The sequence below is a fragment of the Perca flavescens genome, chromosome 7 (assembly GCF_004354835.1).
Source record: "Perca flavescens isolate YP-PL-M2 chromosome 7, PFLA_1.0, whole genome shotgun sequence".
Taxonomy (NCBI): domain Eukaryota; kingdom Metazoa; phylum Chordata; class Actinopteri; order Perciformes; family Percidae; genus Perca; species Perca flavescens.
The window spans coordinates 5505152-5520748 of NC_041337.1; the positions used below are offsets into that span (position 1 = coordinate 5505152).

The 15597-nt window shown below is 40.1% G+C and overlaps 1 protein-coding gene across 1 annotated transcript in view; it reads right to left on the reverse strand.

Moving 5' to 3' along the window:
• Window positions 1-15105: 15105 nt before the first annotated feature.
• LOC114558207 (CMRF35-like molecule 9) overlaps window positions 15106-15597 on the reverse strand; it is a 30645-nt gene continuing 30153 nt past the window's right edge. Inside the window, exon 5 of the mRNA XM_028582018.1 lies at window positions 15106-15188. Within this exon, the coding sequence (XP_028437819.1) occupies window positions 15106-15188 (83 nt within the window). The remainder of the gene's footprint in view (window positions 15189-15597) is intronic.

The following is a 15597-nucleotide window of genomic DNA, read 5'->3' on the forward strand; positions in this document are numbered from 1 at the left end:
AGTTGTTACCCAGTCAAATTAAAGTCTAAAGACACCGTTTCCTGAACCCAAAGCTAAAATCCCACCACAGTTTTGACTTACTTTCTTCTGAGAACTGGCTTTGGTGGAAAGTGTAAACTGTAGACACTTCTACAGGAGGAGATGTGCTCTGTCTGTCCTCTCTGATCTCCTCATACACGTGGTTGGCCTGCAGGAAGAGAACATGGCTTTGAATTAATATCAGCTGGTTGATACTGACACTAATGATGCTGAGATGTCCAGATGAACCCAAACTCACCTCTGTGACATTACAGTACTCAGTTTCCACAGGAGGTTCTGAAAAACCTGCAGTTCAGAGGATTAGTCACACTTTAAACATACGTTGTAAAGTGTGCTGTTTTGGGGTTTCTGTGAGTTTTCGATGTTCAGGTACTTCTGTTATGTGTGTGTGTGTTTCCTGTAGTCTCACCGTTGGGTTTTCTGGTCCTCATCCTGCGGAAAATCAGAGCAGGCACTGATAATACGATGACCAAGACGACCAGGACGAGACGCACATACAGCAACAGCCCTGTGGTTGTTTCAGCAGAAGAACACGTTGGTTTTACACTTATGACGGTATACGTTACTACAACACAGTCTCACGACCTACTCGTCAAATGTATGATGCATGGCCAAGGACCCCTGGCGTTAAATTTCAACGAAATAGGGGTACCCGCTGCGTTACTTTTCAACGGGATGGTCCGTCAGATAGACATTCATGTTAATCCCTCACCGTCTGATATCGACGAAAGAAAAAACAAGCCCCCTTAACTCAAAATCTGTTATTATTGGTATTTTTAACCCAATAAATGCTGTTTTAATCAACATTATTCAAAAGATATTATCATGGTTTATATGTATTTCTTTTATTGTTATTGTTATTGTCTATTTGGGCCAGGGAAGCTGGGTTGCTTTTTTGTTTATTTATATTTTTAAAACTATAACGCTAGATCTATCAACATTTATTTAGATGTTATCGTGGTATTAATTTCTTTATTTTAATAATATTATTACACTATGCTGTAATACAGAACATTGCAATATATTCCGAGCTAGACTCATTCAGCTGATATCCCACAATGCAATGCGGCCATTCATTCAATCAGACAGTGATCAGCGGGTCTTTAACGACAGTATCGCTTCAATGTATATGTAATGTATATATATATATATATATACAATACCGGTCAAAAGTTTTAGAACACCCCAATTTTTCCAGGTTTTTATTGAAATTCATGCAGTTCAATGTCTTATTGTACTCTGAAATGAAAGAATAGAACAAATGAACAATTTAAGTTATAAAAGAAATCATGGAATCAATTTATAAACCAAAATGTATTCAAAATGTTCGACTCATCAAAGTAGCCCCCTTTGGCAGATATAACAGCTGAACACACTCGTGTTTCAACAATGGAAATCAAATATCCTTCAGAAAGTTCTTCCCAACTCTGTTGCAGAAGTTCCCATAAATGTGTGGCACTTGTAGGTTGCTTTGCTTTCACTTTTCTGTCCAGTTCATCCAAACCAGCTCAATGGGGTTTAAGTCTGGTGACTGTGCTGGACACTCCATGTTTTTAAGCTTACCATCTTGTTGTTTTTCTGGCATAGCTTGGACTTATGTTTTGGGTCATTATCTTGCTGTAGGATGAACCCCTGATCAACTAGGCGCATACCAGAGGGTACTGCATGGCGCTGCAAAATGCTGTGGTAGCCGTTTTGGTTCAGAGTGCCTTTCACTCTGTACAAATCACCGACCCTGGATCCAGCAAAACAGCCCCAGACCATCATGCTTCCTCCTCCATGTTTGACAGTTGATGTCACACACTGAGGAACCATCCTTTCGCCTACTCAATGGCGTACAAAAATCCTGAGTGATGAACCGAAGATTTCAAATTTTGATTCATCAGTCCATAACACCTTCTTCCAGTCTTCAGTAGTACATTGGCAGTGTTTCTTGGCCCAGGCAAGCCTCTTTTCTTATTCTGACATCTTACCGGGAATTTCCACTGGATGCGGAACGTCTGTGGACCGGCTCCGCTGCGGAACGGCTGCGTGCTCCGCCGTCCGTCAATACCCACCAGGTCCGGATCAATTGCGTAACAGCTGCGGCCAGCCGACCACGAGATCTCGCGAATTCACGTGTGTTTGCGCGATATAACAGGATGTCGTTTCTATAAACAGAACCACAAAACCAACAACAGTTTGTTTCCATCCAGAGGAGTAGAGGGGAACAACTCTGTGCTGACCTGCTTAGCTCTCTTTTTTTGTCAACATTATTGGGATTCTACCATGGGTACCACTCTAGATGTTTCTCCTAGAACCTCTCTGCCGGATGCTGCTCACCTCGGGGATGTCCCACATGTCATGGTGGGTGACGCAGCATTCCCTCTAAAGCCATACCTAATGAGACAGACCCAAGACAGAACCTCATCCACAGGAAGAGGATTTTAAACTACAGACTCTCAAGCAAGGATTGTAGTTGAAAATGTCTTTGGCATTTGGTGTCAAACATTGGTTTGGCCACTTCTTGTCAGCCCCCTCATATGCAAGTGTGAAAGTAACACCTACATGGTCATGTGGTCAGTACACCAACAGTGAGGCAGTCTCTATAGCACATCCCCGCACAATAGACTTAACTTAAACAGATTTGTTGTAACACAGAAAACATGTAGCTGTTATTTTAACTTACTTCATTACATAACCTAATACCTGTTAATAAAGTTATTCATGCAAATCAAACAACCCTGCAAAGGCTGCTTAATTCAGAGTTGTGTTTTCAACTTGTATAGCTTGAGAATTCCTAAACTATTTGTTTTCTATGTGCATTTCTTGGACAAAATTATGAACTTACCCTCCACACCCATTACTCCTGCAACTGTTTTCCATGCCATTTCCTTTTTCAGGTTGTCCTTATAAAAAGGTAGTGAAGTGGCATAAATAATGTCGTGTTTTTGGACTTCCAAAATCAGCATCTCTTCATCCATGGTGTCAACAGGGTGAACTGGTGTGTGAAAACTTACCTCTGTTGACTTGTTGGCCTGTCTCCACCCATTATGACGTTTTCAAGGTGTAGTGCAGGGAAATATGACCTGCCGTGAGCACGGTGTATTTTATTTTGAAAATTAACCGGATGTTTTATTTTGTTTTTGTGCTCGACTTCCTGTCCTGCACTATCTGCCATATGCTGAATTGCTGCGGAGCTCTCCGTCGTCTGTCAAAAATAGAAGCTCTGCGTATCTGCTCCGGAGGGCTGCGGACTGACGGAACTGGGACGGAACTGGGACGGAGTAGGGACGCAGACGTTCCGCAGTCTGTGGAAATGCACACATTGACTTTAATGGAAACCTAATGACTCCGTCGACGTTCCGGAGACATTCCGCATCCAGTGGAAATTGCCAGTTAGCAATGGCTTTCTTGCTGCAACTCGACCTATCAAACCTGCAGCTCGAAGTCTTCTCTTTACAGTTGAAACTGAGACTTGCTTATTACGACCACTATTAAGCTGTGCTTGAAGCTGTTGTCCTGTGAGCCGCCTATCCCGCAAGCTGTTGACTCTCAGAAACTTGTCTTCTGATTCTGTTGTGGCTTTGGGTCTGCCAGACCTCTTTCTGTCAGAATTTTCACCCAGTTTCTAAGTGCCTTTTGTTGGTGAAGAATACTGTACTCACTGACACCTTGACTTTCTTCGCAATTTCTCTGTAGGAAAGACCAACATTCTTAAGTGTTATGATGATCTGTCTCTCTTCCATTGTTAAATGCCCGCCATTTTCATGGCAACACACTACTTTCTGCAGTACAATACTGTTCAAATAATGCTCACGAGGGTACGGTATCACAGTGTGTTCCAACAATACTTTTATACAAACAGAGAGGGTTGTAAGTAATCCAGACAAGTTGAACACCTGTGGGAATTGGTAGCACCAACTTTCAAAGCTTGATCCACCTCCACTGCTGCAGAACAGCTTTACGTTGTTAACCCATTTCTTGTTCCCTGAAAAAGGCCTTTTTGTAAAACTCTGAAATGTAAATTATTTTTCAGTTTTGGGTAAACTTACTTTTTTTTTTTTTAACCTCAGGCAGTTCACCACTTACCTTTGTACCATTCCAAGCTATTCATTGGACTTGAATTGCTAAAATTTAAATAAAAAACGAAAAACATTGGAGTGTTCTAAAACTTTTGACCGGTAGTATATATATAATCAGTGTTTTTGTCTCCAGCAACAACACTTTGCTCAGCTTTGTTCCAGTAAGTTATGCACCATAATAATGTTGAAACGAATCCACGGAATACTCCGGAAGTGACGTAGTACGTCCTGCTCAGCGGATAAGAATATAAGAAATACATAATATTCACAATATTAATGTTATTGTCTAACATTGTATATGAGGATTTGAACAATAAAGATAAGAATAATAATAAAATAAAATGTCATGTTTTTGTCTCACGTACTGTTCGCTTGGTCGGCCGGTGGGCGGCGGCAATCTGAAATGGAATGAAGCCCTCCCACCCAACCAAGAAGAACTACAAGTTTACTGGCTTTGTAACAGCTTCTGTGGCGTCTCTTATGGGAGTTGTAGTTTTAAAGTATATTGGTATCTTTCTCATAATTAGAAGTTGGCAGTGTATAATTTAGGAAACACCCTGGGGTTTTTTGAGATGGCTGGTGTCATCAGATTTTAAAGATCAAATCGTTGTAGGTGAAAATAGCTCATTATCATATTTGACAGTGCTTACAGTGGGTAAACTTTGGAGACCATATCTACATGATAGCTGAGGTTCAGAGCTTTCTATAACAGCTGGTCTTATGTGTGTAGCACCTCCTGTTGCTAAATGACAAGCCTCATCTTCTGAATATAATAATTAATATGTTAGGCCTACCATAAATTGATATTTCAAAAAAGTAATTTATTTAAAACAACTAATAATGCAGTGTGATTTTAAATCAAACTAAGTCCCACACATAAATATGCTCATGTTTTTTACCTTTAGTCATTGCTATTAATATTCATCAACTGCAAAATTTGAAAATTGTGTTTTTAAATAACTATGCATGGAAAATAAAAAAAAATGCTTATCTTTGTATTTACAGTACAGGCCAAAAGTTTGGACACACCTTCTCATTCAATGCGTTTCCTTTATTTTCATGACTATTTACATTGTAGATTCTCACTGAAGGCATCAAAACTATGAATGAACACATGTGGAATTATGTACTTAACAAAAAAGTGTGAAATAACTGAAAACATGTCTTATATTCTAGTTTCTTCAAAGTAGCCACCCTTTGCTCTTATTACTGCTTTGCACACTCTTGGCATTATCTTGATGAGCTTCAAGAGTTAGTCACCTGAAATGGTTTTCCAACAATCTTGAAGGAGTTCCCAGAGATGCTTAGCACTTGTTGGCCCTTTTGCCTTCACTCTGCGGTCCAGCTCACCCCAAACCATCTCGATTGGGTTCAGGTCCGGTGACTGTGGAGGCCAGGTCATCTGGCGCAGCACTCCATCACTCTCCTTCTTGGTCAAATAGCCCTTACACAGCCTGGAGGTGTGTTTGGGGTCATTGTCCTGTTGAAAAATAAATTGTGTCCAACTAAACGCAAACCAGATGGGATGGCATGTCACTGCAGGATGCTGTGGTAGCCATGCTGGTTCAGTATGCCTTCAATTTTGAATAAATCCCCAACAGTGTCACCAGCAAAGCACCATCAAACCTCCTCCTCCATGCTTCACGGTGGGAACCAGGCATGTAGAATCCATCCGTTCACCTTTTCTGGGTCGCACAAACACACGGCGGTTGGAACCAAAGATCTCAAATTTGGACTCATCAGACCAAAGCACAGATTCCCACTGGTCTAATGTCCATTCCTTGTGTTTCTTGGCCTGAACAAATCTCTTCTGCTTGTTGCCTTTCCTTAGCAGTGGTTTCCTAGCAGCTATTTGACCATGAAGGCCTGATTCGGGCAGTCTCCTCTTAACAGTTGTTCTAGAGATGTGTCTGCTGCTAGAACTCTGTGTGGCATTCATCTGGTCTCTAATCTGAGCTGCTGTTAACTTGCGATTTCTGAGGCTGGTGACTCGGACTCCTTTCCTGGGGCGGTCCTCATGTGAGCCAGTTTCGTGGTAGTGCTTGATGGTTTTTGCAACTGCACTTGGGGATACATTCAAAGTTTTTGCAATTTTCCGGACCTTCATTTGTTAAAGTAATGATGGCCACTCGTTTCTCTTTACTTAGCTGATTGGTTCTTGCCATAATATGAATTCTAACAGTTGTCCAATAGGGCTGTCGGCTGTGTATCAACCTGACTTCTGCACAACACAACTGGTGGTCCCAACCCCATTAGTAAGGGAAAAAATTCCACTAATTAACCCTGACAAGGCACACCTGTGAAGTGAAAACCATTTCAGGTGACTACCTCATGAAGCTCATTAAGAGAACACCAAGGGTTTGCAGAGTTATCAAAAAAAGCAAAGGGTGGCTACTTTGAGGAATCTAAAATATAACACATGTTTTCAGTTATTTCACACTTTTTTGTAGTACATAATTCCATGTGTTTATTCATAGTTTTGATGCCTTCAGTGAGAATCTACAATGTAAATAGTCATGAAAATAAAGAAAACGCATTGAATGAGAAGGTGTGTCCAAACTTTTGCCCTTTACTGTAATTTATTGTTTTTCACAACAGTACAAGTCAAAACAAATGCAAATTAGTCAAACAAGCCATTAGGCTGTATTTTGAAACACTCAACTGTAGTTTTATTTTATAGTATATAAGGCAAACCAAAGTGCTTAGCATAAAACACAATTTTTTCATTATTGGTATTTTATTGTGTAAATTCTCACGTACAACATGCAAAATTCTTTCACAGATGAGGAGCGGTAATAACTACGTCACACACCGCAGATGTTTTTAAACGTGTTGTTGCTGGTCACAAAAACATATGTACATTGAAGCGATACTGGCGTTAAAGACCCTCTGATCGCTGTCTGATTCTGTGAATGAATGCCCGCAATACATTGGGGGATATCGGCTTTGAATGAGTCTAGCTCCGATCAGATCGTAATGTTCTGTATTACAACATAGTGTAATATTTCACCGGTAATAAGACCGAAATAATATTATTCAAATAAAGAAAGGAATACCATGGCACCTTTATAATAATAGCACCTTTAAATTGATAAAATATGCTGATGACATGGCCTTAGTTGGCCTTTTACAAAAAACTGATCCCCTTGGTGAGGCCTCCTATCTAGCACACATAAAGGCTCTTGAAGCATGGTGCAATGATAGCGAGCTAGAGATCAATGTGGCAAAGACAAACAAGTTACTCTTTTGCAAAAAACAAGACATAACAACAGAGCCTGTTTTACTAAATGGCCTAGGTGTGGGAACTTTTAAGTACCTAGGTACCGTTCTTGACAACCATCTGAGTTTTTCAGATAACACAGTCTATATTTTTAAGAAATGCTCACAACGACTCAGTCTCCCTAGCTTTCTGGGCGTCAGTGCTCAGATTACTGAGCTAGTATACAACAAACATTGAAAGTTTTTAACTTTTCACCTCTCTGCTTAGTTTGGCCATTTAAGCTGCAAACTTAAGAACAAGCTTAACAGGATAGTGTCAATGGCTAGCAAAATAGTGGGAAAACCCCCTAAACACCTGACCCGAATATACACTGACAGAATTTTCCAGCCAGTTTGAGCTCCTGAAGTCTGGCAGGCGCTTCAGAGTGCCTCTGGCAAAAAGTGTATTTAAAAAATCCTTTATTCCAAATGCCATCAGTATCCTCAACCAAACCAAGTGACAACATCAAACTGAGCTGCTATTTATTCTTTTTTATCCTGATATTTTTTCTTTTCATATTTTTTATACTCAACTTACTATGTTTAAGGTGTTGTCTGTATGTTTATCTGTCTTGTATGTCTGGTGAGCCAAAGAAAAATGTCCACCCTGGTGTACAATAAAGATTTATTCTATTCTATTCTAAGGCCAGGCTGATGTTGGAAGTCCCTCTAGTGGACAGAATGTGTAACAACAACCACATGCTTATTGACAATGCATAAACCTGAGTAGTGTAGTACATATTTAACTTGCTGCATTTGAGCATTAAATATTGAATATTATTTGAATATTTAAAGAAATTACAAATTCGAATGAAATTATAGAATCGTCACCACGGTAACATGCCAAACCATTTAGCATCTCCTTATCCCAAAATAGAGAGTAGCTACAGTTTTACTGTTTTTTTTGCCTTAAATATATTGTTTTTATAAACTGTTGAGAGGGTAATTAGCTTTTTTCCTCAGTCAACAGGAGGGTCCAAAGAAAATACTGAAAAAGCTGCAAAGGGCTTTTTAGGAATATAAGATTCAGCCTCCCTCCCACCAAAATAATTAGTTTACAGTCCCTAAAATAGCTGAACAAAAAATGTAAGAAATTGTACTGTCCTATAAGATATGAAAAAGAGCAGTTAAAAATATTATTTAAACTAAATTTAAACCTATGAAACATTGTATTTAATATATTAGTACAGATTTATTTAAGTGCATTTTAGTTTTTTCTTCTATTTCACCATTTCAACATCCATCCTCAGCTGTAAAATAACCCTCAGATATCAAACAATCATAACAAACAGGATCAAAAGCAACATTTAAAAATGTTTTATTAAAACAAAATATGAACCTATGAACGTAAGTATTGTGTGTGTGTGTGTGTGTGTGTGTGTGTGTGTGTGTGTGTGTGTGTGTGTGTGTTTGTGTGTGTGTGTGTTTGTGTGTGGGTTAGGGTGTTTGAGGTTTTGGTGTGCATGTTTACTGCTGCACTTCTTCTTTTGGAGGTTGTTCAAATAAAATCATTTCAAATCATCATTTTCTCTCTACCTCTCTAAAAAGGTGAACACTATTATATAACTACTAAACAGTCTAAACAATATAAATCTACTCTAAAACTACAAGTACAGGAGATCAAGAGTTGACTGCAGATTGTCAGGCTAATTTGAGTAGATCACTTTTAGAGAACTCCATTTTAAAGAGACTCATACCAACTCTGAACATCCTGTTTGACCAGAAACCAACATGTTGTTAGACTGAGACAAGAGGTGATAAAACACAGTCCATCAATAAGAACCTGGTTCCCTTCTGCTGCAAAGTTGAGCTGACCCACTCTAGATAAAGAAATAATAAATAAAAATGACATAATAAGAGAGAGTAGAAGCTGAGTTTACTCACTGAAGAAGGAGCAGATCGGAGACTGACAGACGTTCATGTTGGAGGATCTGATGGTTTAACGCTGCCTCTATTTCTTCTTCACTGGTAAACCAGGAACTGTTCACTTCTCTAAATGATGGAGTCCCTCCTCCAAACACATCACACCCCCCTGTACTCTCCTCCACTCTTTATTCTTTATTAAGTCTTTTCTTTAATCTGCGAGTTTATGTTTTACATTAAAACTAGACTTGGTTGTATCTTTAAGTGGAAAGTCATATTTGTGAAAAATGCATGTTGTAATTTCAGGTAACGGTGAGATGAAGAAATCAGCGACCCCTTCAGTGTTTACCAAGCAGAAACCTGGGGGGCGGAGACATGAAGCCAATGTGGAGGCTGGCTCCAAAAACAAGCCCCATGTTAAAATGTCCACCTTTACAGCAGAAATAAACATGTCTACAGCCTGGTACAAAAGACGGTTTTGGTCTCTAAAGCTAAGTTTACCCTTCATGACAACTGTAGAAGGGGGCGGGGGGGTTCTTTCATAACTCTTTAAATTATATGAGAGCTTAAAGCTGCAGAGTGTAGAAAGAAAAGAAAAAATGCCAGAATTTGTGTGAGTGAGACCTCTTCCTGCAGCTCTCTCTCTCCCCTCTCTGTCGCCAGGCAATACATGCAACAAAACAGTTACGATTAGGGAAATGGCGGACCCAAAAATGCAAGACAGTGGTGAGCTTGAGGATTTAATAACATAAAGAAGTGATACAACAAAAGGAGTCCTGAAAAAAGCAGGCAAAAATGGTACCAAAAAACATTGAGGAACCAAAAGACCAGGCATCCAAAAATAAACTTCCACACTGAAACTAAGGAAGTAGACTAACACACACATAATGATCTAACAACAGATAAAGACAACACAGAGACTAAATACACAAGGTAACAAGGGTGAAACAAGGGACAGGTGACACGAGGGCTCAGGAACAGGTGAAACACATCAGGGTGGGGCAGACAACAAACAGAGAAAACCGACTACAAAATAAAACAGGAAGCTGAACCATAACACATTGTTGGGAATTGATAGGGTACAGATTCAATCATTGGCAAATTATCAAAGATGTTTTATCAATATTAATAAAGTTATGAATATTTTTATTAATAACCAGTGTCCGAATTACGTGGGAGCCAGAGGGAGCCGAGCTCCCATAGAGTGAGGACTGGCTCCCATGAAATCACCAAAGTCAAAAATCTGAGGGGGTCTCTCATATCTGAAGGTGTCTGCCATATGTGGCATTGTAATTCAATCTTAATCAATGCTCATTATCCATCCCTGTGCGATCTCTTACCATTAAAGATGTTAAATTAAAATATAGGTTACTTGGACGTAGACCTGAGCCTACCCTACGCTCATGAACGCAGCATGACTGCACTTCACCAGCAAACCACATACGATCGATTTCACAGCACTTGCAAGTCCGAAGAAGTGATCTTGCTTTTGTTATTAGTTTTGTTTTCAATAACTTTGTAAACAGTGGCAGTAAGCCAACAGCTACGTGCAAGGTGTAACGTCGGACTTCATCAGGCATCTCAAAACGCACCCAGGCAGGTCACTCACTCACACGCTAATGTGAAAGAGACGTTATTTAGCATATATCGTCACAGGTAACAAGCTAACCATCGCTAAGTGTTGTGCTAATGCTGGGAACAGGCAAATTATATCTTTATAGTTAGTAGTTGCTGAGGCTCAGACATCCATGGCGCACAGGAGGCAGGACGCACTGATCCATCTCCCAGGAACAAACGCTGTGTGTCGGGGGGGCAAACTCATGTGATGCGCAATTGATCCCGTGGATGATTTGTAGGCTATTAAGTGAATAAGGTGTACCCCGGTCCACCAAACACTGGATCTTAATTCTGCACATATTTGTGTTACTGTAGTCCTATTTACTATTTCATTATTTCATCCATGCGTGGCGCAGCGGATCCGTGCGCACTGTCACCTGCCGTGGAGACGCCGGCCTCACTAACCTCTCCTCCTCTGAGTCGGGTCTCCCTCACGCTGGACTCAGTTTCACTGAGCCTACTAACACTTAGAAAATAAATGGCATTACATCAGTGAGTTCAAACTGCTTATTGTGCGTAATTTGGACTGACGTTGAGATGCATGTTGTTCTGTAACTGGTGTGGCGCTGCCACTATTCTCTTGATTTCCACTTCGACATTAGACATTTTTTTGAATGAAAGAGACGTTACATTTAGAATATATGATATCATCACAGGTAACAAGCTAACCATGGCAAAGTGTTGTGCTAATGCTGGGAACAGGCACATTGTATCTTTATAGTTGTATCCATATAATGTGACAGACTTAGGTTAATATTTCACCAGGTCTGAGGGTTAGAGGGATGTGTTAAGTAGACCCCATAAAGTTATTCCACAACTGATTTTAATACTGTACTGTCTGGACATGCTTTTAATTCATAAGATTTATGGGAAAGATCAGATGGCCAGAGACTTGACTTGGACTCGTGGCAAAAGACTCTGCTGTGTGCATACTGCGCAAAAGCGCCACTCGCACCTAGGTTATTTAATTGTATAGCCTTGTTAGGCTATGCACAGGGTGTGCCAACTTTTTTTTATGAGATAGAGAGACCCCCTTGAAGACAAAAAGATAATTCAAACACTGTTAATAACTTTATCAAATCGACAAACAATCAAAACGGGGCACGACCCTGGAATATCAGGGACCAATAATCAAATGTGAAATAGTCTCATTTAGGTGATTTTCCCTTTAAAATACAAATCTTAACTTGGTTAATCTATCTGGTATTCTTTAAAGGAACAAAAGGAGGGTGAGTCCGAGCACAGACTGTGTTCATCCAGCAATTATTACGACAAAATACACAAAACAATCACTTAAAGCAACTGCTATTTAAAATATATTATAATTTAACTTCAAAATTATCAATGGCCAATCAATAATCCTTTGATCAATTAAAACCAATATACCCTTTTTTAACCTACAAGAAAACCAAGCAAAAACAAATCAGCATTTCTCTGTGAGACACTGTGTGTGTGTGTGTGTGTGTGTGTGTGTGTGTGTGTGTGTGTGTGTGAGTGTGTGTGTGTGTATAGAGAGGGAGAGAGAGAAAGAGAGAGAGAGAGAGAGAGAGAGAGAGAGAGAGAGAAATGGAGGGAAAACACACTTGGTTCTGACAATGATCACACTCTCATTCAGTACAGTAGCTAACTTCTTCCCAGCGGGAGAAAGGAAATGTGGCATTTTCAGTTTTAAACCAGGCTACATTAGTCAAACACACAACATATCAACAATGCACCGTGATCAGAGTGCATTCAAAGATAATAGATTGGACTCGATGGTCCGATCAGATTAATAAATCAAGCATGCAGCAATAGCACTATTAATCTAAAATCACACTAATGTCGTAAGAAGTGGCAGCATTACCCTTAATGACATTAATAAAACACACTTTTCCTCTGCCCAGAAACTTAAGCCTCCTTACTGTGTGCAGTCCGTTAAGTTTGTCCAGCAGATTTTCCACGTAGAACAGAAACGGGTTAACCACTTGGCCATGGGTTAACAAAACAATTCCTCCCGGGAAGGGTTTGTGGAGCGGTTCAGAGTCGATTCGGGAGGGGAAAGCAGTCCGTGTTGTCTGATTTCCTTCTACAGAAAAACGTGGTTCTCTCTTCTGCAGATTTGAAACACTGGTCGCGTGTTTCCATAGGGTCCAAGATGCTCGTCAGAATCATCGAAATAAATCCACTTTTCTTGGGAAATGGAGCAATTTCAAAGCAAACGTTCGCTTGTGTGTCAACCTGTAGTGACCGAAGTCACAGGGCAAAGACCAGAAGTGAGGGGTGACATGAAACAGGAAAACTATAAAATTGCAGAAAATCGCAACCATGAAAAGAACAGCCAATAGGAACTCTCTCTCTCTCTCTCTCTCTCTCACGCTCTCTCTCTAAAATGACCTGTGATTGGCCAAAGTCTCCCGTCACAGGCTAGATTTTCTAGAGGAGGGGCAGGAGTCTAGTTTTCTGTCAGAGCACTTGAATTACAATATGACGAAAGATGATTGGAATATTGGAATGGATATATGGAATGATTGCCAAAAAACACCCAAAAAATTATGCCTATCCCAGCTTCAAAGTTCTGCATAATTAGGGTGTGGCTGTGTTGAGTGACAGGTGGGTGACCTAACAGGTGGTTAGCTGCTTCTTGTCTGCTGGAGCCAAGAGATTAGATTATCTTAATTATTGTATAATGTGATTTAGTTCAACCTTTTGGATTGCAAAGATTATTTTAATGGGTCACGCTGATGCAACAATAATGGTTACTGACAGAAAAATAACAATGTTCAATTCATACAAAGTTCATGAATATGTATGTTACATATTCATGAACAAAACATTTAAGTTCCTGATCTTCTGATACCAAATAGTCCTATTTGGTATCAGAAGATCAGGAACTTAAAATTGTACAGGCCATTGTTCTCATGATGACTGGATTCAGCACCTAAATACATCCACTATAGTTTGAAAAGTACAGAATAAATAGATTATATAATAATATAATATATAACTGTTATAAGAACATATACTTGTGCAAAAGCAATAAACACATAGAGCTAATAAAAATATTTAATCTTACAAAAAAAACATAATGTGAGCTGTAACTGACATAGTGTCCCCCAATAACGATAAAAACTGATTTCTTTGAGTGAATGTGACTCATTCAAAGCACTTTGTGTCCCCTGTTGGCCCCTGAGAGAGTAAAAGTAACAGTAGAGTACAGAGGAGGTGAAGAGTCTTGGGCGTGGCTGCCGGCCGAGCTGGCTTCTACCCGAGGAACAGAGTAGACCACGTTATCTGGGTCACCACAGGGGGCGCTGTGCAGCGAGGCAGCTGTACCGTTGGGAAGATCCAGCTCAGAGTAGGTGAGGTCACTCCGGTCGTCTTCAGTCTGCAAGAAAACACAAAGCTCAAACTTCATCACCTGACTTTACTCGCCCGTTTCTTCACAAGAGCATCATTTCAGCGTGAGCTGCTTCCTTGAAACTGTTCACAGGGTTTTATCTCTGAATCTATTGTTTAACATGAATATCTGTATCAGTGCCACACCTTTTCCTCCCTCTCTTTGTTCACAAAGAGAGGGAGCCATTGAGAAATCTCTAAGCCATTGAGAAATCTCTTCCTCAATGGCTTTAGATACAGAACAGTATGATCACAAACTGGCCTGGTTCCTGTTCCTCAATAGGTTGCTTTTCGCTCTTGATGAACAGAATAGACAGATGGAAGTCCTCCTCCAACTATATTGATTTATCTTAACATTCTCTGAGTAAATAACTGGATTTCCTTTTCATTTTGAAAACATTTAAACCCTATTTTTGTCCACAATATTCTCCCTATTTTGACACTGCAACAAAAAAATGTCCTTTGCTGTATAATAACATTTTCATTTGTCTCAGGCCTACATCCAAACTCAAAGCCTGCATCCAAACATAAAAAGGCAAATGAACATTATTATATGACTCATGATCACCAAAGATAGGTAGGTGCTAGGGATAGAGAAACAGCTGTGTAAATAAAAACTAGTACCTATCAGCTGCAGCCTGAAGGGGTTTACTAAAACCTAAAATCCTACCAGACTTTTGACTTACTTTCTTCTGAGAAGTGGGTGCAGTGACTAAGCTGTACTCCTCTGTGGTTTCCACTACATCTGGTTTGGTGTATTTGGCGTAAGTGTAAACTGTAGACACTTCTACAGGAGGAGATGTGCTCTGTCTGTCCTCTCTGATCTCCTCATACACTTGGTTGGCCTGCAGGAAGAGAACAGGGCTTTGTATTAATATCAGCTGGTTTCTCAAACACTAATGATGCTGAGATGTCCAGATGAACCCAAACTCACATCTGTGACAATAGAGTACTCAGTTTCCAGAGGAGGTTCTGAAAAACATGCAGTTCAGAGGATTAGAATAAAGAGATGACAGATTTAGTACATGTGAGTCCCTCCCTTTAAACTGTTGACCCTCCCCTTGGTGTTAAAGAGATTTAAATGTGTTTGATGCTTTTTGTGGTCTGGACGGTGTGGACGGTCCCCATGAACCTCTGGTCGTTCATACTGATTGAGGTTAAAGTGTCTCCAAGAATGGACCTCCTCTCTTCTGTCTCACTCTGTTGTTGTAGATTAGTCTACTCTTTGGAAACGTCTCCTGAACCGGAGAATAAGAACTTCAGGGGACTGTAGCCAATCATTGCAATGCAGTCTAGGAGACCCTGTCCACGTTGTTACAAAAGACCCTCCGTCCACAGTCACCCAGGTCACAGTTGCGCAATATGAACATCCACAATGCCT